A 25,385-nucleotide genomic window follows, 5' to 3' on the forward strand; every position below is an offset into this window, starting at 1 on the left:
ATTTGCCGTAATGAGGCTATTTATGTAGCTACGGTCGGGGGGAAAAAAATAAATACAGCAAAGTATCGTGATAATTTGCATGGCAATACTGTATCGATACATGGATGGCAAGTATCGATCTTCATAAACTAACCTCTTAACAATCTGATGGCGGGCCCGGACGCTATTTTGTCTTTCAGAGGTTGTCGCGGGCTCAGTCTGGAGTGAAGATACATGAGAAGGACGTTAAATAACGCTCCAAACTTGTGCTAAATTTTGGCGAGGAAAAACTGGCATAGCCATTTTCAAAGGGGTCCCCTTGACCGCTCATCTCAAGAAACGTGAATGAAAACTATGATATGAACAGAGTGAAAAATGTATCTTATTAGATGAAACAGATGTTGACAAACTGCATAATTTGCAGTCAAAAAAACTTAATAAATCACAATATATGTAAATGTTTAAAATCGCAATAAGATTGTATCGTGACTTAAGTAATGTGATAATATCATATTGTATTGCGGGGCCTCTGGTGATTCCCACCCCTTAATGTAGCACACAGCAATACTGTAAACAATCCATAAACAAAATTAAATAAAAGAAATTACATACATACACATACATAGACTGGAGATGAATATGATCTGTGTGTGCATACTTCATGTTGAAAAACCCCAGCATGCTTTGCTGTCAACAATATCATTTATTCTCCTCTTGAGCACATGAGCAAGCTGTAAATAATGTAAAGGCCAGTCTCTCTGTCGGTCCTATCCACCATCCTTTTCTGCCTGCTAGCTATTCATATCACACATGTGGAGTGTGCTCCTCGCCATGAGCTATCAGTCCAGAGGGGAAAAAAAGAGACTTATACTGGGAAAAACTGCGTAAAGGTTCACTTCACAAGTCAAAAAAAGAGACGTTTTGTTTGGGTGAATCACAAAAGAGCTGCTATAAAATACTCCGAAAATGTACAGCAGCGTGACTGAAGCCAGTAGGAGAAAGAAGAGGATGATGGAGATGGGATAGGAAACATCAGACAGGAAAACATTTTGTCTGCAGCATAGGGTGTCACAATAATAAAAAATAAAAAAAACTTTGGGGCAAATATTAAAAACAGCAGCAGCAGAGACTAAAATTATACAGAAAGAGCGGGATGGAAATATAAAAAATAACACCTGATGGCACATAGAAAAGGAAGGAAATGCTGACAGGCTCACTCAACAGGGAGCACATACATAGCTCGCTCTTTTCTGTAACATCTTTCTGATTTGTTTTTGCATTTAGGAAACAAAACAGGGAGATTGCCAGACCAGACAGGGGGCACGACAGCAGGGAGGTGCCACTCTGCTTCCTGGCACTGACAGCTCTGCAGCGTCACGACAAATCTCTTGTTGAGGCACAGTAAAGAGAGAGAGAGGTGTGTGTGTGTGTGTGTATGTGTGAGCGCACATTCTTATATTACAAAAGAGTCAGACCCCAGGACACGACAGCGGCCCCCTTCATGTGTGCTGTTGTATGAGGCTTGTTCAGCGTTGTGTCTGTCAGCAGGTCTTATGACTTCAGTGGCTGAGTTCAATCCAAAACAACACACCTCATCCTCACAGCCTAGGGCACAACAGAGAAACACATCAAACTGAAATTCGCCTAGATCTCTCAAGAAAAAAAGCAACAACCACAAAATGGTTTTCTGATGCCTCAGTGCTTTCAGTAATAAAGCACATTTTCCTTAAGCCAAAGCAATTCTGATAGGTTTAGAAACGACATAAGCAAGACCAGTGAGGCTCAGAGGAAAATGACTGCATGTATGTGTAAATAAATGGTAAATGGTAAATGGACCTGCTTTTATGTAGCGCTTTTCTAGTCTTCCGACCACTGAAAGTGCTTTACACTACATGTCAGCATTCACCCATTCACACACTGATGGCAGAGGCTGCTAAGGTGCCAACTTTGCCCATCAGGATCTAATCTAAATACTCATTCACACACCGATGGCTATGCCTTCAGGAGGAATTTGGGGTTAACTGTCTTGCTCAAGGACACATCGACGTGTGACCCGGAGCAGCCGGGGATCGAACCACTGATCTTCCGATTGGTGGAAGACATACTCTACCCTCTGAGCCACAGTCGCCAACACAGGAGATTCGGGCACGGATGGAGGCATCACATGGGTGTGTTTGTTTATCACACATTATGTGTGTGTCTGTGTGTGCACACAAGCATTTTATAAGGGTATATAGTAGGGCTGTCAAACGATTAAAATATTTAATCGCATGATACACTTGTAGTTGAGCACATTCTTGTATATTAAGAGGACATGTGGTGACTGAGGCTATAGTCTGTTCAGCTTCATGCTTGCGTAAACACTAACATCTCCCAGCACTGCCCTTGAGGTAACAAACAACTGTTTTCACACACACACTTAAAGTCTATATACTAGAGCTGTCAAAGTAAACGCAATAATAACTACGGAGTGTATGTATGATCCATGTTTTATGCGTGTATGTACATTGTGACTTTGGTATGTTGTGTGATGCAGTGGCCTAGAGCCCAAGACAAATTTCCCTGAGGGACGATAAAGTATATCTTATCTTATCTATAACTTGTTAACACTAATTTGTTTTAACGCCACTAATTTCTTTAACACATTAACGCAATCGATCTTTCAGAGGTTGTAGCAGGCTCAGTTTTAAAACTAGAGTGATGATACTGGTATTATATGAAACTAGAAAACCTAAAGAATCCATCGGTACCAACCATGTCATACTAGCTTGTCGCTAAATTCGTGAGAAAAACTGTCATGGCCATTTTCAAAGCGGTCCCTTGACCTCTGACAAAAAGATATATGAATGAAAATGGGTTCTATGGGTACACACGAGTCTCCCCTTTACAGACATGCCCACTTTATGATAATCGCATGCAGTTTGGGGCAAGTCATAGTCAAGTCAGCACACTGACACACTGACAGCTGTTGTTGCCCGTTGGGCTTGAGTTTGCCATGTTATGATTTGAGCATATTTGTTATGCTGAATGAGTACCTGAGGGGTTTTTGAACAATAGTTTTCATTGTTTTGTTTTGTTAATTGATTTCCAGTAATAAATAAATACATACATTTGCATAAAGCTGCATATTTGCCCACTTCCATGTTGATAAGAGTATTAAATACTTGACAAATCTCCCTTTAAGGTCCATTTTGAACAGAAAAAAGATGTGTGATTAATCATGGACAATCATGCGATTAAATATTTTAATCGTTTGACAGCCCTACTATATACCCTTATAAAATGTGTTTCTTTTCTACACACATTCATGCTTGTGCACACACACACACATAATATGTGATAAACAAACACACCCATGTGATGCCTCCATCCGTGCCCGAATCTCCTGTGTTGGATTGCCTGCACCACCAAACCCTGGAGTGTGCACCATCTGTCTGCTCATTACTCACAGTGCATAAACATTTACACACACACACACACAAACATGAACAGCATTACATCAGTAAAACACATATACATGCATACTTAATGGCTCAGACATAAACGCTGCATGACATGACTAACAGCGGAGCTGACACAAACTCTAAAAAGCCTCTGCAAGCATCTCCTATCATTCTTCTGCTACTGCAGTGTTATCAGTGGAAGACACGGGAAGAGGTACAGGCTTTATCAGTGCTGGAAGAAGCATGGTGGCTTCAACAAGTAGACAGACAGATGGACAGGGAGAGAAGTGGAATAGAGATAGGCAGGCAGACAAGCGCACACACACATAGACTAATTTATTTCTTTTCATACCACATACCTCGTAGCAAGCTTGTGACATTTACTCTAGAATATAAATCAATAATCAATTAAACAAATGTAAAGCAGCCGCTGGGAGCAGGCTCTGCATACAACTACAGGACTCAACCAATCTCTATCCCAGCAGGAAACCGAGGAGCTCACCACAAGTCGCTTGGTACAGGTGGCCAACACATGATGCTTTACCCAACTTCTGCTCTTTTTCAGATTATTATTCCTCTCACTCCTCATAAATTCCCTCGCTCTTCTTTTGCTTTGTGTATTTTTCCTCTTCTTTATTTTGACCTGAATCATATTCCCTCTAATCTCTGCGTTTGTGCATCTGAGGTCTCATTTGCTGGTTCAGAACCACAGGAGCGTCAAAAAGTTGGTGTGTGAGTGTGTGTCTGTGTGACAGAGTGAAATACTGCCTGGAGCCCTCTGCATGTTCACCCACACACTCATCGTGATACATCTTTCTCTTAGATCTGTACACAAAGTTGAAATAGTAGATGACTGTAAATGCCTTCTTGAACATTAATGATGCAAATGTTTATTTGTAAGATGATGCGATTGCCAGGAGCTTAGGGATTAAACTATGAACTGCCCGATCCAATTTTTCTCTCCGGATACTGACTCCAAAATCTCAACTCAGGGTTACTGATGTCATGAGAACCAATACTTTGGTACCAAGTCAATGCCAAAATTCTGAAAATGAGGTGCCATTGATTTACATTATGATGTGTCGAAGCTCTATTTAGTAAAAATTGGACAAAGGTACTGTATATTCTAACGTTATGATGTGTTCAAATGTAATCTTGTAAAATGAAGTTTTTAGCAAGAAATTTGAATAACTACAGTTGTCAATATAAAATGGAGAGGGAATTATGACCTGTTTAACTTCCTAACAAAAAACAGTATGCAAACGGTAATAAAGGAGTGTATGTGGCAGTACATGGGATACATTGTTTTACTTTACTAAATTTCTGGTATCGTGACATCCCTACTCAGGGTATCTGCCAATACATGAGGACCCATCTGATACCATCAATTTTATTTGTGAGATCTAAGATGTGTCCTTTTCTTCAAGATAATTAGCCTGTGACAGCTGTGGTAAAATGAGCACAGCAGAAAGGCCTTGATAGTGATGTGAAAAATTGCCACTGGCAATAATTAGAGACAAGCACCATCAGTACTAATCCAGAGCATCATGGTGTAAAAAGACACAGTAGCCAAACAGAACAAATAAAAGTCAAAATTAGATAAAACTTGAAAAAAAAAATGAAGGTCGTAGAACAAGGATGGCAGAAAACAAAAAGGTTCAAACACAACAGAACACATTGAAATCCAAAAGGAGAAATAAAACAATCAAAGGAACCACAGCAGAGGTAATGAAATGAAAAGGGGACAGAGATAAGAGGTTTAAGTCAGGGCAGAGAAAGGATTAAGGGGTGCGGTTATGTACAAAGGATGCATGCAGCAGTCTAGTTAAAAGCTGAGTAGCCAAAGTGGCTGCCAACAGAGGAGGCACACACACACACACACACACACACACGCACACACCGGGAGCCAGACACAGCATACCCCCTTCTGGGAGAATCACTGCTTCCCCTGGATCTATAGATGGATTCATTTCACTGCCCTGTTTACTTTTGTCTCCGTTTCTCTCTCTCTCCCATCCTCTCTCCCATCCTCTCTCCCTCCCCGACTTTGCTTGCTTCATCATTTGCTACTTGTACTACTGCCACCCTCCTGACTGTGTCGATTAGGTCCACTTTGTCTTCTTCCTCTTTTGAGCTGTCAGTATCCTGGAACAGCTTCTGTTTCAGCCAGATTGAAGACTCTGACCTTTAGATAATTGGCTCAATTGAACCTGTATTAATTTGGCCTCAAGTAATTTGAGCCTGTGTTATTGAATATACACACAATATACAGTATTATACATGTTGTTGTTAGAGTTGCAGCCTCTTTTGCAAAATCCACATCTGAGTAGTAGAACACCCTTAAAATTATTTAAAAAATGTCTTTCATCGATCTTTCTGAAAAAAATGAAGCGTATTCCTGAGGTTCACTTCCCTATTTCGTTGACAAATTGGCATCAGCAAATGCTATAGAAAATGTAAACCTTAGTGATTTTAATTGAACGATTACTTTAATCAACGATTACTTTGTAGATTTTTTTCAAATTACAGCTCTCATGGAAAAACTACAAGCACAGCAGCGTGTGTACTCATCATAACTTGGTTTCCACCATATGCGTAAAACTCACCATTACAACAATTTAAAAGTCCTTTTTTGGCTGGACCGCAGAGTGCCAGCCCGACAAATGCAAAAGTCTGTCACTGAGTGACTTTAAGGCAAATTACTAATTTAATGTCTCATTGAATTCTTTGTTCTTGCTGAACATTCTGTTCCCTTTGGTTAACTTCAATCGAGTTATTGCATGCATCGTGACTGAGCTTGGTACATGACCTCAGCTCAACCATGCGCTAAGATTACACACTTCATTCTTTTCTAATGCACCTACAAGATTACTCAGCAGGGGCAGAAACTCTGATGTGTGTGGGTCTAATGCCTTTCCCTTATCTTTACTGTATGCTGCTGTGTTTTATCTGAGGCTAGATACATAACTGACTGGATTTAAAATCATCTCCAAACCTAATCTGCCTTTTCCTAACAAACAATTTGTAATCGACCCACAGGTTATGAGTAACTGCTGTGGACTACAGAAAGAACCATGCATATGTTAAAAACAGCGTGGGTCAATAGCATTTACATACTCCTACATTCTCCTTATGAATGGAAAACCTGGACAAAAAATATATCTGTTTATTTTGTAATCAAGACAGCTGTGAGGGTTGAGCAATTCTAATAGTTACAGTCAAGATGCAATATGTATATTTAAGTGAAGTGGAAGATATTTTATGAGGAAAAGGTTCCAGAAGTACGACAAGTCCTATTAATTTTCTACATAGACAATGTACTGACATATCTGTGCTGACATTTCTTGTTACTTGTCGAACTACCAAAGCTTGGACGGCCATGAAGCTCTACAAGTTGACTCATTGGTACAAACAATGAGACAGTGAGCGTAGAGATTTCAGGTTCATTGATTAAAAATGTAAAACTACAAGACTTTCGAGAGGAGACATCAACTATGATTCCCGAGGAGAACTGAGGAAAGAACCACAACTTGAAGAAAACTTAAAATGTGAATTCACAATGACAAGAATACTTTATGAAACGACACCAACAATACCTGCACCCACTTTGCTGCTAAGAATGAAGTCCTCCTCACTCTTTGATTGTGTGGGACTGACGTTTATCATTGTTTTCTGGTGACGCTCCACTGGAAATAGCTCCGTGTGACATCACATTATACATGTATATACTTGCGACAGACACCAAAATACCTACATTTCCACGCTTTCCACGAAAACAGAAATAAACACTCAAACAAATATAGGCTCAGAAATGCAATATATATCAAAATAGACACTTTTAGTTTCAAGATAAAACAGGTTTTCCTCGAACAAACCGGGATTCTTCCCCCACACAATGTGTCATCGCAGCAGCCTACTCTCCAGACCTGGAATGAAGCCCACACTCCAGACCTGAGCGATTGTAGTAGCAAACCTTGCAAGTTTCACACAGTGATTCATCCTCTTTCATTACGACACCCACATGCACACTCATACTGCTACGTAGTTCTATTCAAACCAATGAGAGCTTATTGGTCCCTTTAACTCAGCCATGTTAATTCTTCAATAAAAACGGCGGTTCTACAAAAGCCTAAACTGTCCTTGCCCCAGGTTCCTAAAGACGTCTTTCACATCTCATCCACAACACATTTTACATTAACTCGGCAGTGACATTACAAGGCATTCATCTTCCACAAGCACAACACAGGACTTGCAGCTGCAGCCCTGTGATCATATAGTGTTTGTATCTAAATATAAATAAATAAGATGAAACTGATCTCCCCTAATGAGAAAACTGGATTGTGCTAATATTTGTTGGATGCTCATGTTCAACCCATTTGTTCACTGTATAGGCTATGGATTTTACAGTCACAGTGTAGGGTGATACAGTATGAATGGTCCATTGACGAAGGTCACTGGGTTGCTATAGCTTTATAGCACACTTGCACAAAAAAAAATCATAAGAATTCCTACTTGAATTGATACTGTACTCCGGCAATGCACTGGTGTGCAAAGAGACTAAATGAGTATGAGCAGCAGGAGAGATTGTATGATTAAAGCAGATGAAAAGACAGAAATGAACAGATCGCTGATAAAAAGTAACATCCCCAGTTTCCAGATGATGACTGACAGTTCAGTCCCAGTGTTCAGCAATAATAAAAAAGGAAAGTGAAGTTTTTCTTGGTCTCAGTCTCCCTCACGGCCGACAGCAAATGATCACAGAGTTCAGTCACAGAAATGTCTAAAGGGTGCAACTGTCTTGTCATGGCATGCTCTGAATCAGGTATTGACAAACATTGTTTTGATCAGTGTACGTGGCTGCTTAGTCATTTTTATATGAATATTCATATTAGCATACCAAATAGAAAAAAAAAAATTCTCAATAAGATTGAAATGACATGCATGAGCACACACACAACAACATATTCTGTTGTTTTCCCTTTTGCAGTGGCACTAGGGAAGAACATAGTATATTATTGCCACATAAACAGTATAATCTGTTACATAAACACACAAACAAATAGCTTTATTTGTGCTGCCTGACCTCTTGAAGGCTAACATCCCTGTGTGTGTTGCTGAGATTTTACACACAAGAACATTAAAAAGACAACTGAGCTGGGTGGGGGTGTGCTACGTCTGTGGTGAGTCGCTGCTGTCATGTCAGTTAAAGGCGGGTAATAATAAACATATCACATCCACAGAAACCTCGTACTTATTGGAAGGCTCTCAGGTTTGTAGTTGGCAAACATTTTCTGTCAAAAAGAATGTATTTAACTAAATGTCAAAGTTTGATCCAACAAAAAATGGATGACTACAATTTGAATTATTTCTCACAGAAGTTAAGAAGTTACACAACAGTAACATGATACACTGAATAGAAGAAAATCTAGTGTTGTATAAATAGTGATAAAGCTGTTAACTAGCTTTATGAGAAATCACAGTTAGAGCGATGTGATGTGAAACTCACCCCTGATTCTGTGGAGCTCATGGATAAAAGAGTGTGAACGGTCCGAAGTCTCTCACAGCAACATAATAAAGTCAGAGGACTGAGAGGGACAGAGAGTTAATGGGCAATATGTATGTCCAAAAGTAATACGTCAGCTGGTGTGTTGACAGCAGATGTTCACACCAATGGGAACTGGAATCCTTGCCTAAGTTCACAACTTCAGAGGTCACCAGAAAGGGACGTATCACATTAATGTCACACCAACGAATTAACATATTTGTGGATGAACATGCCTCCCTCTGCCAGGTTGAACAGGAATACGACCCTCCTCACACTCCTTAGTGTAGAATTACAGGTCAGCAAAACTCCTCAACATCTCTGCTATTTGTCCTTGAGATGGAGAATGAAGAGAAAATACGGAGAGATGGAGACGTAAAGACAAAGTGACAAATGAGACAGAGAAGAGAGGCAGGCATACAAATAGAGGCAGAATGAAAGTGGCAGGCGGCGAAGTACGAAATGAAATGATGTGAAATGGAAAGTAAAGCTGTGACATGACAAGCCTTTTTATAGAGACTACTATGGCCTCTGGTCATAATCATGACTTAGAAATAGCAGCCACCTGTTGGAGGTGGAGACTCCGTTACAAAGTGGCTGGCAGGCCTCTGATGGGAATTGGAAACAAGCCTGATTTACACACCCCATCAACCCATCACATCGAGGCAGAAGACCAACCATTACAGATATGCCTCATTACATTAATATTAGAAATAACCTAATACAATACCAGAGTTATATATACATGTAGTTAGGTTCCACACATTTTCTATGAGTCACACCAGCTCACAACCAGCTAAATGTGAGCAAGAGGAAAACCAACGGATTTCATCAGATGCCGCCACTTTTGCTGACACCAGCCAGTTGATGAAGGAATCAGAGGAGAAGGAAAGCTCAAGGAAGGAATGAAGACATTTGTCTGCGTTATATTCAGTCAATAAATCATTGTGCATAGTACAATCTCCAGCTTTAATAGATTGAAAAAGGGGATATCTCTCTCTCTGCAGTGTGTTGGTGCTGCAGTGTGTATCAGAGTGATTTATGAGTTGGTCAGTGGCAGGAAACGATAGTGGAGTTTTTTTGGTAACCTTCTATGAACCCGAATTATCTCCTATCCTCAGCCTACTCCCACCTAAAAAAACATTTGGTACACTAAGGTCTCATGTTCTTCAAAAATGTTTCCAGACGCCTACATTCGATTTCATCTATCAGGGGAATAAAATCTTAACACACATCCAACTGAAAGCATCTCAGCTTCATCAAAACTTAAGAAAATGTCCATCTTAAATCACTGAGGTTAGAGTTACAGAGTTACAATCTTAATCCTAAAGCAAGCAAACAGTCCTTTTGCTTGATTCAAGAATATTCCATGATACATTAATGCCCGGTGGAAACAACTGACATCATTTAACATGAGGTGACTTTCATCAAATGATAAAAAAATAAGTGCTCATTTAAATGACTTCTTAATAGAGATGATTTTCTAGTGGGTGCTTCGAGGACAAAAAAAAAACGCAGCAATTGGCAAGCTAATTACACAGGCTCTTTATAGTGGTGAAGAAATGCAGCAGTGAAGCTGCCTGGCTTCTGTACTAAGAATGCAGTCCAAGATTTGGGATTGGCATCACACTTGAGTCTGGACTCATGGTGTGAATAAGAACACTTGCTTATTTTAGCAATCATATACATATCCTACAATGTAACCAACAATGTACAAACAAATACAACCTGCTTGTTTGCACAGTGCATGTGAACATACACATATGCATCAGGGACTTAAAGTCAAAATAAAATAAACCTGCAATAATGTCATTTCATTATGCACTTTTTCAACACATCCCTCTCCGCGATGAAACTCATTAATTACAAATTGTTATATTTAAATGTACATGAGAGATAAGAGACGTCCCACCATTCCTGCCCGTCTGTAAATGTAACTGCGCACTGAAGAAGAAATAAGGAACAACAGAAAGGAGGGGTAGATAACATGAGAAGCAGAAAGCAAGAAGACAAATGGCTCACAATGACGACGTTTACCATTTCTCGCATGAGCACACACACGTCCACAGAGTTTGTAACTTCTGACCTTGCAGCCTGTTTAACTGCAAGCTAGTTTGATAAACAAAATACTAAGACGAGGTTACAACCACATTTCAGGGAAAAAAAACAAAATGCATGATTTCATATGCATTAAAATTACTTAAGCGCACCCGTGTAGAAAGAATATGATTTATGCATGAATGATGTCCAATCACTAACTTTTTTTAAAGCTGTTGTGCAAGTGCATTTTAATCTCAGAGAGAGAGAGAGGGCAGAGTGTGCAGAAAAGGGCCTTGGTTTTGATATTAATGGAAGGCTAAGCATCACATCCATCCAGCCAGCCAAAAGTCTCTCTAATCATGCCCTGCCAGTTTCCTCTCTCTTCTCTCCAGAGATCCACATCAGCACCAGTAGGTGGCACTAAGTACCTTCCAAGATCCAGCCAAATTCAGCAGTGCTAGTAAAGAGCAGTTCACTTTAATACAGACAAATCACTTCTCTCTCTTAAGTATAGACACTGATTTCATGCAGTCAGTTTCAGGCAGAGCTGACCATCAGCTGATCCCCAGTCTGCATGCAGAGACAGAATGAAAGCACAGAAATACTGGAGTGATGTTGATGTCAGCTATTTTCTCTGCTGTGGTTAACACATTGCTAATGTGATGATCGTCTGCCAAAGTGGTGCTGCTCTCACACAGTCAGAGCCCTGAATACAAGCATTCCCCCGGAAAGCTGACAGCTTCACAGAGACACCCACTGAGACAACATTTTTGAACTGATGGGCTTTCAGGGACTGAATTAAGACTGTTAGCTGTAATTAATCTAACGCACTGGATTCAGAAGACCTATTAAATAAATCATTCAGATATGGAGAGCAAACAATTAACAGTTTAACCATACAAGTGCATTTGTTGTGCATTGTACAAATGTACATCGGCAACTGAGTTTATTCCCAATTTTTCTATCATGGCCAACTCTAAAGGTCAACTTTAAAGGTCGTGACTGTGAATAAAATGACAAATATTGGGTGGAGCATAACTTTAAAGCCGTATGACGTACTACATCGTCACTGGCCAGCTACAAAACAAACTATTTTTGTCTCAGTGTAGCACCACTTTATGTGTCAGAAGTAGATAAAGATAAATCTATAATCCAGACCTAATTAATTACACATTTGTTTGTCCCAACACTACGGGGCTAAATGAATGTCAGCTGACCTGCTGTCACTGCAGTATTTTCTGTATCATTATATCCTTTGATTTCCTTTAAAAATTCCCACAGGGTGAAAAAGGCAAATGTCTCTCAAAGAGCCGAGTCTGATTGGTCTGGCTGGATAGATCACTGGACACTGAACCTTAAGTGACCCTGTAACACCACACATAAACACTTTCTCTCTAGGCTTTGTGATGAGCCACTAACAAAAAAATTAATGCAGGAAAAAAATCTGGTAAGGTAAAAAATGTCAAAAAGGACGTGGCCATATCTGTATCATACATGATCTCTTACACTACTACATCATACGTTATCAGTTAAAATGGTGTCACTGAATATATGCTTTGCGAGAAACTATACAGATCAGCAGGCTTTCACTGTCACCACTGTTATTTTCATAGCATCTGTCATGCAGGATGCTTTAAATAAACAAAGGCCTTCATGTGAAAAATTCTCTATTTCTAGCTCTGCTCAGCCATAATGAAGTGCATCTTTCCACACCGATGTATCAGGACAGCAGCAGTCATGTCTGCAGGCTGCCTCTGTGCTCCATGTTGGGATGGCAAGCCAACAGGCAAATAATGTAATAGCGGTTTGAGTTGAATTAGCCTGGATATCTTTTATAACCTTTGTAAGAAAATTGAATTTGCCACATTATGTTATCTGTTGTGTTTGACCTGTATGTCAGTAATAATAGAAAAACAGGATGGGCTTGGAGTTCACAAACTCTCATGGTTGATTGTAACCTCACGTTTTTTCTATTGGTAATGCAATATTTTGTTACATTACAGTAATAATAAGGGTATTTGTTTGACTCCGACATTTGCACTGCTTACTATTGGCTGCATGTAATATTGACAATTTTGGAATCTCACCGTAATCCATATTTTTCGCATATAAATTGCTCTGTGCATCAGTTAAGTGCTTAACATGTAAATGTTGTGAATCACCACAAAGTATAATCCTTTGCTCCTGCTAAAGTATAGTTTATACAATTAGTAGATCAAGTCCCTCAGCAATAGGCTAGCCACTACCTGTAGAGTTAGAGAGACATTTATGTTTGCCATAGGCAAACTGAACCTCACTGTAGAATCAGATGGGCTTCGACATAAACCCTGTTAAGTGGTGGAATTATGGATGTCTCACAGTCAATAGACTCGAGAACACTAAACCAAAACACCCAGAGACACAAACACACTTGCACGTGCAAATAACGGGCAAAGTTATTCAAAGGCCAAAGTTATGAGTGGACACACAAATATAACTATAATCACTTCCTTGATTTAACCTCTGACTGCCACTAGGTATATTCAGAGAAAATCAAAACTGAAAGAGAGAGAAAAATATATCCAAGTATGAAATATGTGCGTATATCGACATCGGCCAAAATTAGTTAGAAAATATTGACATATCGGCAAAAATCTAAAATCGTTCATCACTAAATCAAAGAAAATATGCCTTTTTGCTTCATTGATTAAACAAACAAAAACACAGACCAAACTATTAAGAAACGGATGTTATCGAGTTTACTTGTCATCTCACGTCCATAAGTAAAATTCATATTGAAAGAAAACTCCTAGAAAACTAAAATCAGTACATCCACATCATAAGGTGACCATTTGTATTGGAACATTTCTAGTGTATAGTTTTTCCACAGCAAGTGGTACTGTAGTCAAAATTGGCAGGCATGCAAGTTCTACTCTAAAAATCAGTCTTACAGCTGCTCAGGTCCACTTTCCTCTGTAACTACCAAATTCAGTGAATACTGGGCTTTACTGAAAAATCCAATGGAAAACATATGAGGATTCCTCTTTGCAAATACTTCCCCATCTTACACTCCACACTACCCCAGTATCAACAACCCCTTGTTTGGTCTCTCTCTGTTGCTCTCTCTCTCTCTCTGGATCAATACCGTGGCTTTTCAACTGATTATAATGACTTCCCAGGAACCCCCATAGACACATAAAGATGTTCCCTCGAGTATAAAAGGCTCAGATCTACTTAACTCTTGTCAAAATGGAAGACTGAGATCTAACAGGGGCACAAGAATTCCACAAAATATTAAAGCGCTTTAGGCTTAATTTGTTTATGTGCAACAGTCATACAAGTAAAATACACTACTGTCCTCCTCAGTGGCCTCATTACGCATGGCACATTTACAACCTCAGTTTCAGTGCAGCTCATGTTACAGCTGCTCATTTTTTTGCATAATATCAAAGTTAAAATAAGTCATGACGTTGCTTGGTGGTAAAAAAATAACAACAGATCTGACAAAATGATTCTAGGTAGCAGAGCAAAGATGACATTAGGCATCACATCGCTTGTATTCGGCATGATGCCATTATTCAGGGGAAATCTACACTACAGAGAGCACAAACAATATATACAGTAATCAGTACAGAGCTGCATACCACTGTGTAACGATTTGAGTTTGGTAGATATGTGCAAACTAGGCTAATGTGAAACCCAAATTAGTAATCAATGTGACAATATAAGTAAATCAGCTCATTTAAAAGTCCTGAGTGTTTTTTTAGGTACAATGGGTCACATTCATATCCAGCAAAATGGATATTTATAATAAAGTGCAGTATACATTGCACATGAAACCCAACACCCCAAATCATTAAGTGGAATAATAGGAAGCACACATGTCCTGTTCTTAATATGCAGTACATCCATTGTACAGCCATGCTCCATAATGGCAGGAACACTTATGACTCAAGACTATAGGGACAGCTTCATCCATGCTACACAGAAGCTCATTTGCAAATATTCAATATCCACTCACCACTGAGGAAGTGGGGTCTACATTGAGTTGCAAATGATCTATGTTTCATTAGCATGAGGATTAGGAAAAACAGCCCACAGCCTTTAGTGCCCATGTGTTGTTTTGTCCAGAAATAATGGCCACAGCCCACCTGCGCCATGTTATTGTTGTCTGTCTGGTTTGTCCTTGCTTTCATCTTGTGCATTCGACCCATTTATAAAAACTCTCATAGCTCAGTTGCTAGGTTGTTAAATTTCAAGAGCGTCAGGGTTGAAGGTTAGAGAAAGATACAATAATAGGCTCTGTCTGGGCTCTTAAACTAGAAAATTACACCGTCGGTCGACTTATCCTTTCACTCAAATAATACAAACTATCTGTTTCTTGAGGATCAACAATAGCAGGCATTTATTGGACGTCATCTGTAATTTGACTAACCTCCCTACACATATACACACGCACACATGCCCTCCTACGCTGAGCCACTGCTTTGGTCTGACTCGACTCAGTGATGATTAATCTATGTGGGAGGGCAGCATTAAGAGTTAGAAAGCTAATTCCCTGGCTCCATCTATTGATTTAAAGGCTGATTCATCTCTACCTGCTCTCATTACTCTGACTGACAATCATGTCTGACACCGCTTTTGGCCTTTGTAGAGGAGAGAGTTGGTTTTCCCCGTCAGTGCGGAGAGCATTACCAGAGCCACATCAATCTCTTTTTCTCTCTTTGTGTATATGCTGCCATTCATGAAGGCGCGTCGGCACTCCTGAGTCATTTAGCTGTCTACACTGTCGTGCTTAACCTTGTTTACAATAACACTCAGGGGCTACTGTGCCTAGAGAGTGTATGGGTGTGCATGTCTGTGTACACCTTATTTGTGCATGTGCTTGAGAGTGTGTGTGAGACTGTTAATGGGACTGGCTGAGACTGGAGAGAAAAACGCTGGAGGGGAAAACAATGTCACAGTGCAGAGTTCCCATCTTGCAGTACACAGACTGTTCCTCTGACAGGCAGGTATATATTTTGGATTTGTCCTCCGAAAGCTCTAGTTAAAAAGGAAGAGTGTCATTATCAGAGAGGGTACGACTGGGATCAGAAGAAGGGAGATGTGAGATAGATAAGGGAGAAAGAGACGATTCACCTAAGGTTATCCCTCAAGGACATGCTGAGGGGTGATGGAAGGAAAAAAGGACCCATTATTTTGGATCACTGAGAGCAATGACTGGCAAAAATACATGTTTGTGACCTTGCTGCAGGAATAAGTCAGACAAGGTACACAGAATGATTGACAGGCAGCGATAAACTTAATCAAAAAGGAGTAAAAGGTTGCTTTTGATCAAATGACAGTTGATCCGGCTGTTGAATTTAGTGCTGAAAGACTTTAGCTGACAGTTGAAGATTAGTTAAAAACTGTAATAATCAGTGTGAGGATTCACAGCCTTTCTGTATCTTATATTATAAACTGATTGCCTGTAGTGTTTTAAATGTTGTTCAGAGTGACAAAACAAGCATTTGAAGACAACAATTAAGCATATATCTGAATGTTGTAAGATAATAATTTCATAAACCTCTATGAGAGGCTACTGAAGCAGCACACTAGCTTACGAATTTAAAGTTGTAAAGTTTCTGGTTGTTTTTAATCACCCATTTCTGCCTTTTGATTTGATTTTCTCTTTCCTCCACGCAATCAGTTTGTGATTAACGTCCATGAATTTGTTTACAACATAACAGTTCCATGGCTAAAACATAGCACTGAAGCCGAGCATTTTAATCAAGAATTACACAAGTTCCTCTAGTAATTTGAAAAAACATCTTTAAAAAAGGAAAATATGGGAAGAATCTGTGTTTTTCAATCTTCAATCTTTTTCCAGAGTAATAAGCCGAAAGCAAGGAGACACTGTGCTGTTAGGTCACTAGTTCATAGCACAGCTTACATATGGAGAATACTCACATTCAAACATGTGGGCACTTTAAAAAGGTACAGTGTGTATGGTTTGGCGGCATCTAGCAGTGAGGTTGCAGATTGCAACTAACTGAACAACCCTCCGCTCACTCCTCCCTTTCGAAGACTGCTGTAACGTGAGCCGCCAAGTGCAAAACCGTAGTAACAACCGTTCGCCTCGCTCAGAAGCCGTCCTACCATAACAACACTACTTTAGGAGCAACAGAAGTCAGACGGCGGCTGGCGTTACCACGGTTTTGTACTCTGCGGCTCACCTTACCACAGTTTCACAAGCGTGTCGGATAACTACGGTGGCATTCAAGTAACGTAAAAACGCTCACTAGAGCCAGTATTTGGTTTGTCCATTCTGGGCTAAACCAAACATGGCAGAGCAACATGGCGAACTCTGTGAAGAGGACCCGCTCCCTATGTATATATGAAGGGCTCACTCTAAGCTAAAAAAACAACGATTCTTAGTTTCACGTGATTATACACTAATGAAAACATAGTTTTGAATATTATATTATATTTCTGCAAATAGGTCCCCTGATATGTTACACACTGCTCCTTTAAGTTGTTTTATGCACCCAAGTTGCACATCTTGAAATGCTGACAGCTCTTGTGAACACAGACAAAGCTGAAGCAAAGGGATTGAGGATAAAGTGCAGCTTCCAGGCTCTTAGTAAACACTGCAAACAACTGAGCCACCTTGCCATCTCCTCAAACTAAAATTAAATCAAAATTTGCTGCTCACAATTGCACTTGTCTACAGGTGACACCACTTGAATCCTCTATCACAGGTCGTTTACAAATTCCCATGGCAGAGAAACAGGCACCCTTGGATGTGTGGGAGGCAGACACCAGCCACTACAAGACACTTAATCACAAAGTGAGAGCAAAAACCCATCAACATCCCCAAATGGTGTCAGTCATACTTTCACAGATGTGATTTTTTTTTCTATTTGATAATGCCCAGACAGCTTTGAGGTCAGCATCAATCATGTGCTTGTCGGTGTGTGTTGGCTTGCCAGAGTTACAACTGCAACCGTCCCCTGGGCTGCAATGAATCCTAATTTGAGCCGCCATCAGGACACGTCCAGAACAAGGCCGCAGGCTGTTTCATAGTGGCCAAGATGCTGTTCTCACAACATAACAACAGACACAAGTGAACACTCATTCCTGCAGGACATCCAAAAATGGCTCATTTCACAGTCACTGCCTTATCAAAAGAGAACAATAACTCTAATCACCAACAACTCAATAACCAAGTTACAGCATCTGGTAGGGAAACATGTACTGAGATATGTATGTAAACAATCTTTAAAAATAAGGTAGGTAGGTTGAACATGCACAAATCATAATGCCTGATTACTGGCCCAATATATATTCAGATACTGCAGTATTTAAAAACTTAGCAATACACTTACTTAGTGATTTAAAAGGATGAAGCACTTGTCCAGCCCATGTTCTTCCAAAAACAGGTGTATTATGTTGAAACATCACCATTCACACTGTCTGTGAGACAATTCCATGAATTAAATACCCGCAAGCGATCTTTTACATCTGATATATTTAGCATTAGGCTCTGAGTGTATAGTCTCTGTGACACAAAAACCTACTTCCCTGGTTCACAACTGTTAAATATTTTAAAGTACTCCATATGAGATGAGCAGAAGAAAGCGAGCTGGCATGACTGAGAACTGGAAGCAGAGCAGGATACTGAATCTCAGAGACATTTTTTCTCCAATAGCCTGTTTTGTTTAGCTGAAATATTTATCTTTCATTAAAAGAGATGTGTCCAAAAGATGATAGAAAAGATATACACATTTATCATCTGTCATCTTTTGGACTGATTGATTCTTCCAGCTTCTTAGCAAAAATGAAGACAGGTGGAGTGGTTGTCCATCCTGCATTAAAAGAGATGTGAAAATACACCATGTTGTGCATACTAAAACTAATTGCATATTCATAGGAAAAGTACAAGCGCTCAGAAACTATGTCATGATTAGGTTCTCTACTATGTGGAGAGGAGAGGAGGAGGATGATGATGAGAGGAGAGGAGGATGATGGCTAAGCTGTCATCCATGATGGAGAATGACTCCCACCCAATGCAGGACACCATCTCAGCACTGGAGAGCTCCTTCAGCGACAGGCTGCTCCACACAAAATGTGTGAAGGATCGCAGGTCCTTCCTTCCTGCAGCTGTCGGACCCCACAACCAGCACTGCTCCCAGTAGACCACTTACACACAAAAAAACTGACAATAACCTGATATTTTCAGGTGGAATTTCATTCATTCATTCATTCATTCATTCATTCATTCTCACTGTGCAATATCATTTTCCACTTGTGCAATTTTGTTAATAGTCTGTTTATTGTTAATACAGTATATACTGCTCCTGTTTTTATACTTCCTTCTATTTAAATGGTTCATATTTTGTTACACTTTGTTTAGCTCTTTTTTACTGTGTTAGCTGATGCATCTTCCGTGATGTCATGTACGACGTCACAGAGGAGTTATTGGGCGGGGCTTATGTTCCATGTCTTGTGTGACATCATAAGTGACGTCATGTGCGACCAAAACCGAGTTTACTTATAGGACCCGTTTCTCTCCTTCCTCTAAGCTCCAGGTCTCCCATTGTGGAGATCTGGAGAGCTCTGAACATCTCTGTCAGACGCCGGAGACAAGGCTGTGAGTCTCGGCAGAGGCGGGTCTACCTCGCCACGGGCTAAATCGTCTGATCGCAACCCGAGGTTGAACAGAGGATCCGTGGCGGAACTGCCAGGCATGGGCGTGCTGCGGTGCACGAAGTGTCCTGAGAGCAGGGTGGTAGTGGAGCAGCATGCACACGCATGGTGCTCCACTGGCACGTAGGCGCCAGGCCTCAGCCTTGTTTCAGAGTCTAGCTGCCAGGCATGGACGTGCGTGTGCACGGAGGATATGCTCCACTGGCAGGTAGACTCCAGGTGAGATTCAGGGTTCAGAGCGTTTTTTTGTTTTTTGGGGGGGGGGGGTTCTGTCTCAAATCAAATAATCTGACACACAGATTATATCTGAACAGTCTACTGTGTGTCACAGCTTCATAACTGTCACCAGTGGTGGAATGTAACTAAGTACATTTACTCAAGTACTAATCAATTCTGAGATGTTAAATATACATTAATTTAAGCACAAAAAGTACAAGTATACTTGTAATAGCTTTAATCTACTTAAACTATATTTAAAGTATACTACCTTTTGACCTGGGTAAATCCATTCCCAAACCTTACTCCTCTTTCTGCCAGAGGGACTTTTCACACCATCAGATAGTTACTCAGTATCAGTAATATGCCTGTATTGAATGAATGGTGTCAATAAATTATTTATTTCAGCTTGCCAGCAGATCTTTACTAGTTTCATTCATTCATTCATTCATTCTCACTGTGCAATATCATTTTCCACTTGTGCAATTTTGTTAATAGTCTGTTTATTATCAATACTGTAGATACTGCTCCTATTTTTATACTTCCTTCTATTTAAATGGTTCATATTTTGTTACACTTTGTTTAGCTCTTTTTTAACTGTGTTAGCTGATGCATCTTGTTTTTTGCACTATCCCCTTTGCTGCTGTACACTGCACATTTCCCCACTGCGGGACTAATAAAGGAATATCTTATCTTGTGTTTAAACATGGAGACAAATATACAACTAAACTGACTGGAGATGATAAAGAAAGGTGACCAGAGCTTCTGTATCAGTACAGGTCGAATCCACTAATGTCCATTTAATGAGGCCACACTACTAGTATAGCTCAAGATGCTGCTATGCCTCTTCTCCCTTTATGCATCCATGCTCTTATCATCACATCCACAATTCAAATACCGTGGACAGCGACACTTCAAGTGACAACACATAGGAAAGCATGGCTGATGAAGATGAGTGCAATGTACAGAACATTGTAAAGTTACAAGTCCAACAAAAGCAAGTAGAAAACAATGCCAAAGCTTCACTCACCATTAAATAATGTCTGTTTTGGATCTTCTAGGGTCTCTCTCATAGGACAGCTGTGCTAACTGGGCCTTCCCTGTGTGAAGCTTGGATGGCTTCTCGATGTTTGGTGATGAACACGTACATAAAGTGTGGCAAACACGTGTTCACACTGAGGCAGAAGAGGCACCGAAAGTCCGGTCATGTTTGAATAGAGTAGCCACGCAGCTTCGTTTGCCTCTGTGCTCCACTGACTTCTCTCGTTTATCGACCATGTAGTATCCATGTGCGTATTTCTTCAGGTGCCGTTAACGTTGTAACCTGGCCTCCATACAGGTGGTTTAGACTAGTGGTTTTTATTTAAGATAATTCATTTACAAATATTAAGGCATTGTAATCTAAACTCAATACTTCTAACATACAAGGCACAATTGGATAGGAGAGATAACTTAAATTATAAAAAATAATATAATAACTAAAATAAAAGAGGGCAGAAAATAATTAAAGGAACAAAAAAAAACAAAAAAATAATAAGACTGCACTCTTCCATAGTAGGACCAAATCAATTTATTTGCAGGATCTGAATGTCAGATTTTGTTTTCAGACACAATTTATTTCAAAATTGTATTGCTTTCATTAATTTGACTGGGTATCAAAATATTCTGATATGTCTTTTTTTATTTTTGTTTTATTTATTTACTTTATTTTTCATTTTATTTTTTAATTGTTCTAAAGATATTGAATGGTCTTGATTACCCATTTGACTTGCTAAAAATCCACTTAAAGGGACTGTTTGTAAGAATCAGAAATGCTTGTTAACAGCGACACCTGTGGCCGTTAAGTCAATGAAAGTCAGCGTCTGGTTCGCGCTTGTGCTCGCTCTACATAGACATGAACGAGCATCGCTCAAAACAGTGAGGCGACACATGTCAGCTAAAACCACAATATCACTCTATATTTCACCTGCTTGGCAGTAATGTTAGCTGACCAGACAAAGGTCTCTCCATGAATCCCTGCTGATCCTAGTGTTGGCTTTTCCTGCCTCAGCCTCCTGACCGCGGTCGGAGGGAACAGGGAAGACACCGGCATCCGGTCGGAGACGATAACGTTACTCGTTGCAGAGCCCCGTCACTTCACAAGACACGGAAAACCTTCTTTGGTCTGGAGGAGCTGCAGCAGTTATTTCTGCATAGACGTCCACTGTACATTCACTAGATATTCTCAGAGCTAAACTAACTCTTCTGAACTGTGTAGTGTGCGCGCATGCACGTGAGGTGGAGCGAGCTGAGTGAAGGTAGGCAGGCAGGCAGAAGAGCAGAGTACAGCAGAGACTCCAGCCCTGGAGACCAAAGCTACGGTCTCCTTGTGTCCTCCGACCGCGGCCAACACTGTTTAACAGACGGTCTTCACTAGATATAACTTTGCGGTTTTGGTGTTTCCGTGTAGTTTGTGTTGGAGTCTGAGTCTGAACAGCGTAGCCACACACGAACACGCATGGGACTCCGACCCGGATTGATTTATACGTGTAAGAAGTTACAAACAGTCCCTTTAAATTTGGAAAACTTTTAAATTCTTATTTCCAAAGCCTTCCAATGTAGGCTATACAGCAAATAGCGGATGGCTTGCTTTACTGGCTGATAAAGTAACAATATTTTGTTAATGAGGCCAAACTCATCAGTTGTAATAATAGCCTAAAGGAAGAAAAACAGTCAGGGAAACCCAATCTGGAGTAGAAACCTGTTCTACTCTTTGTTTTTGTTTTTGTTCTTTCTTGTTGCAAGATCAGGGCATAAAAAATAAAGCTAACCCCAGCCCGGTCAATATTATTTTAAAGTGATGTTCTTGACATTGGGTTTCTAGCAGGTCACTCAGGTAATGATGAAAGGGAAAACTCTGCCTGAGACCGAAGGTTAGAGAGCTAACCACACCAGAGAAGGACAGAACAGTGTGAAATCCGACAAGTAGCTCAACTGACACAAGCCTGGGAGAAAATAAGATCCATCAATATGATGTAGGCTACTGTAAACATTTAGTAAAGGTAACAGAGTTGACACTAGACTTGAATTAAGTGATAATGACCTGAAACGTGCATGTATGGAAAAACATTGAAACCTCTGTAGATCCAATAAAACTTATTAGCCTAAAAATGGAATAAGAGACTAAGAAGGGATAATTCCTGTAAAACGTGACATGTACAATTGGAAAGACAGAATGAGGAAGAACGTGATAAATACAGTTCCCATACTAACTTCCTCTTCCAACTGAAAAACAGACATATTGTAGCCTTCACACACACATAGGCTATAGAAATATACACACACATTCAAATCTAACTGCCCTGCATTGCAGGCAAAAGTTAGATGGGCTTTATTGTTTTTCTCTATTGAGTCGCTAATGAAATGACTTCCCCGAACTTGGCACTAATCCCTTCCACCACTTACTTTCCAAATCAAACTGTGAAATGGTTAAACTTAATTTATGAAACTGTGGCTCGGAGCTTTATGCTCTCATTTTAGTAATGAAAAGTTGTACACACTCAGCTAATGCTGGATTTGTGGATGACTGTAAAAGTGTGTGACTTTGAGTTATAATCCTTGTTGGGTTGGGTAAGTGTTTAGGCAGCACATAAGTGCATCGTCAATAATGCACGTGCAAATATATGCAATCAATTTGCATGCACAAAAATGCACATGTATCAGCTGTAGACATTTTTAGCTATAGAATGCCCTTGTGTTGTGATGTTGAGTGTTTAATAGTTGATTTCCTTCCAGGTATTCAAAAAGTATGTCAAATCGCATTTGTTCTTATCTCCTCTCTCTTCACTTCTTTTCCTCTCATCTTAATCTCATATTATCACACATCACATCATCATCTCTCATCTTATCTCGGCTGACCTCATCTCATCCTCTCATTACATCTAACCCTGTCTCATCTGTCTTCATCACCTTTAATTCCTCACCCATCATCTCATGCCATCTTTTCTCATTTCTTCTTCATCTAACCTCATCACATAGGCTAATAGACTAAGATCATACTGTATATCATCTTACATCTGTGATTGTACATGCATACAGTCAAGCTAACAACAACAATCACTGACTGTGTAAACCTGCAAAGATGATGCTGTCACTGTAAGTGTAGTGTTTCCTACCGCTATCCTCCTAAGTGGAAAATCCAACAAATGAACAACAAAAGCTTGGATAAAGATGGCAACAACAGGAGGAAACTAACGGCTCATGCTGAACGCTCAGACTTTATTTGGCAAAGTGAGATCCCTGCGTATTATGTAACTGACCTGGTAAGTGCTGTGATGAAGCTGCAAGATCAGTTTCAGTGAAGTCATTAACAGTTGCTTTATTTTACCTCTTCTGCTGCGTGCACCACACTGCACTACAGAGATTTAATGGATATGAGATCTTTGGCCCTAACTTCAGTGGGGATAAGTGTACTCATATGCTAAATTACTTTTAGACAGCGTTCTGGATGATGCTCAGAAACGCAGGCCTGGAACACTTCAAGAGTGGTGAGATGAAAAGCTTTGCAATAACTGCTGCCACTGAAACAGAATGCACTTATGGGCACACTGTATCTGTATAATTTATATCGACAGTACTGTTGAATATCAGAACAGCCGGTCTGAAATGGACTGTTGAATTGGACTACTATCAGGGGACAAGGGTCCACTTTCCTTATTATTTTCATCAGACAGCATTTTCCATATGATCTGAAAAAAACTATGTCCTGACAGTAGTGCATGAGAAAGGTAATCTGAAAAAAATCATGTGCCTCTGTGTCCTCTGGTGTCCTCAGATGCTCCTAATGGCATCTGCAAGATTTCACAGACTGGAGGAAAACAACCGATATGAGCCAAGCTGGAGCCTGCCGTCACTGAGCAGCTGTCAATCACTCGCAAACTCTGATCAAACGGTCAAACTAGGTAGCGCTGATCAAATATTAATCAATATTCTGTTACCGTAATGCCTATTTATTGCATTAAATGTTTTCAGTAACATCTTGTAGTGTACTGTCTGGCTGTCAAAAGAAAGTTTGTGACTCGGCGGACATGTTGAGATCAGTTGAGGAAATGCCAAGCACCGCCCACCAGACGGAGCAAACTTTCTCATTTTACAGCTAAACAGTAGAGAAATAGGCATTACAGTTACAGAATATTGATCATATTTGATCAGTGCTACCTAGTTTGACCGTTTCATCGAGTTCGCAAGTGATAGACATCTGCCTCCGTTGAATGAACAGCCAATAGGAACGCTCTCTCTCTGAAATGACCTGTGATTGGACAAAGTCTCCTGTCACGGACTAGATTTTTTAAACCCTGAAAACAGAGTCATGAGGAGGTGCAGAACTCTAGTTATCTCTCAGAACACTTGAATTACAATATGCTGAAAGGTTATTATGGAATTTTTCCCCAAAAACATGCAGCCTATACTGCCGCTTTAAAACTTTTCTGGCAGACCTTTAGGGCTGTATATGTCATTTT

General features: G+C 40.1%; 1 protein-coding gene across 6 annotated transcripts in view; it reads right to left on the reverse strand.

Annotated features, from left to right (window-relative positions):
* mctp1a (multiple C2 domains, transmembrane 1a) overlaps window positions 1–25,385 on the reverse strand; it is a 138,707-nt gene that overhangs the window by 111,352 nt on the left and 1,970 nt on the right. The window contains exon 1 of one of the 6 annotated variants that reach the window (XM_074638280.1): window positions 20,918–21,238. The exons of the other annotated variants lie outside the window; for them this stretch is intronic. Within the exon in view, the coding sequence (XP_074494381.1) occupies window positions 20,918–20,920 (3 nt within the window). The 5' untranslated portion in view covers window positions 20,921–21,238. Of the gene's footprint in view, window positions 1–20,917; window positions 21,239–25,385 lie in introns of those variants that run through there. 6 annotated transcript variants of the gene reach the window in all.

Source organism: Sebastes fasciatus, chromosome 6 (assembly GCF_043250625.1).
Source record: "Sebastes fasciatus isolate fSebFas1 chromosome 6, fSebFas1.pri, whole genome shotgun sequence".
Lineage (NCBI taxonomy): Eukaryota > Metazoa > Chordata > Actinopteri > Perciformes > Sebastidae > Sebastes > Sebastes fasciatus.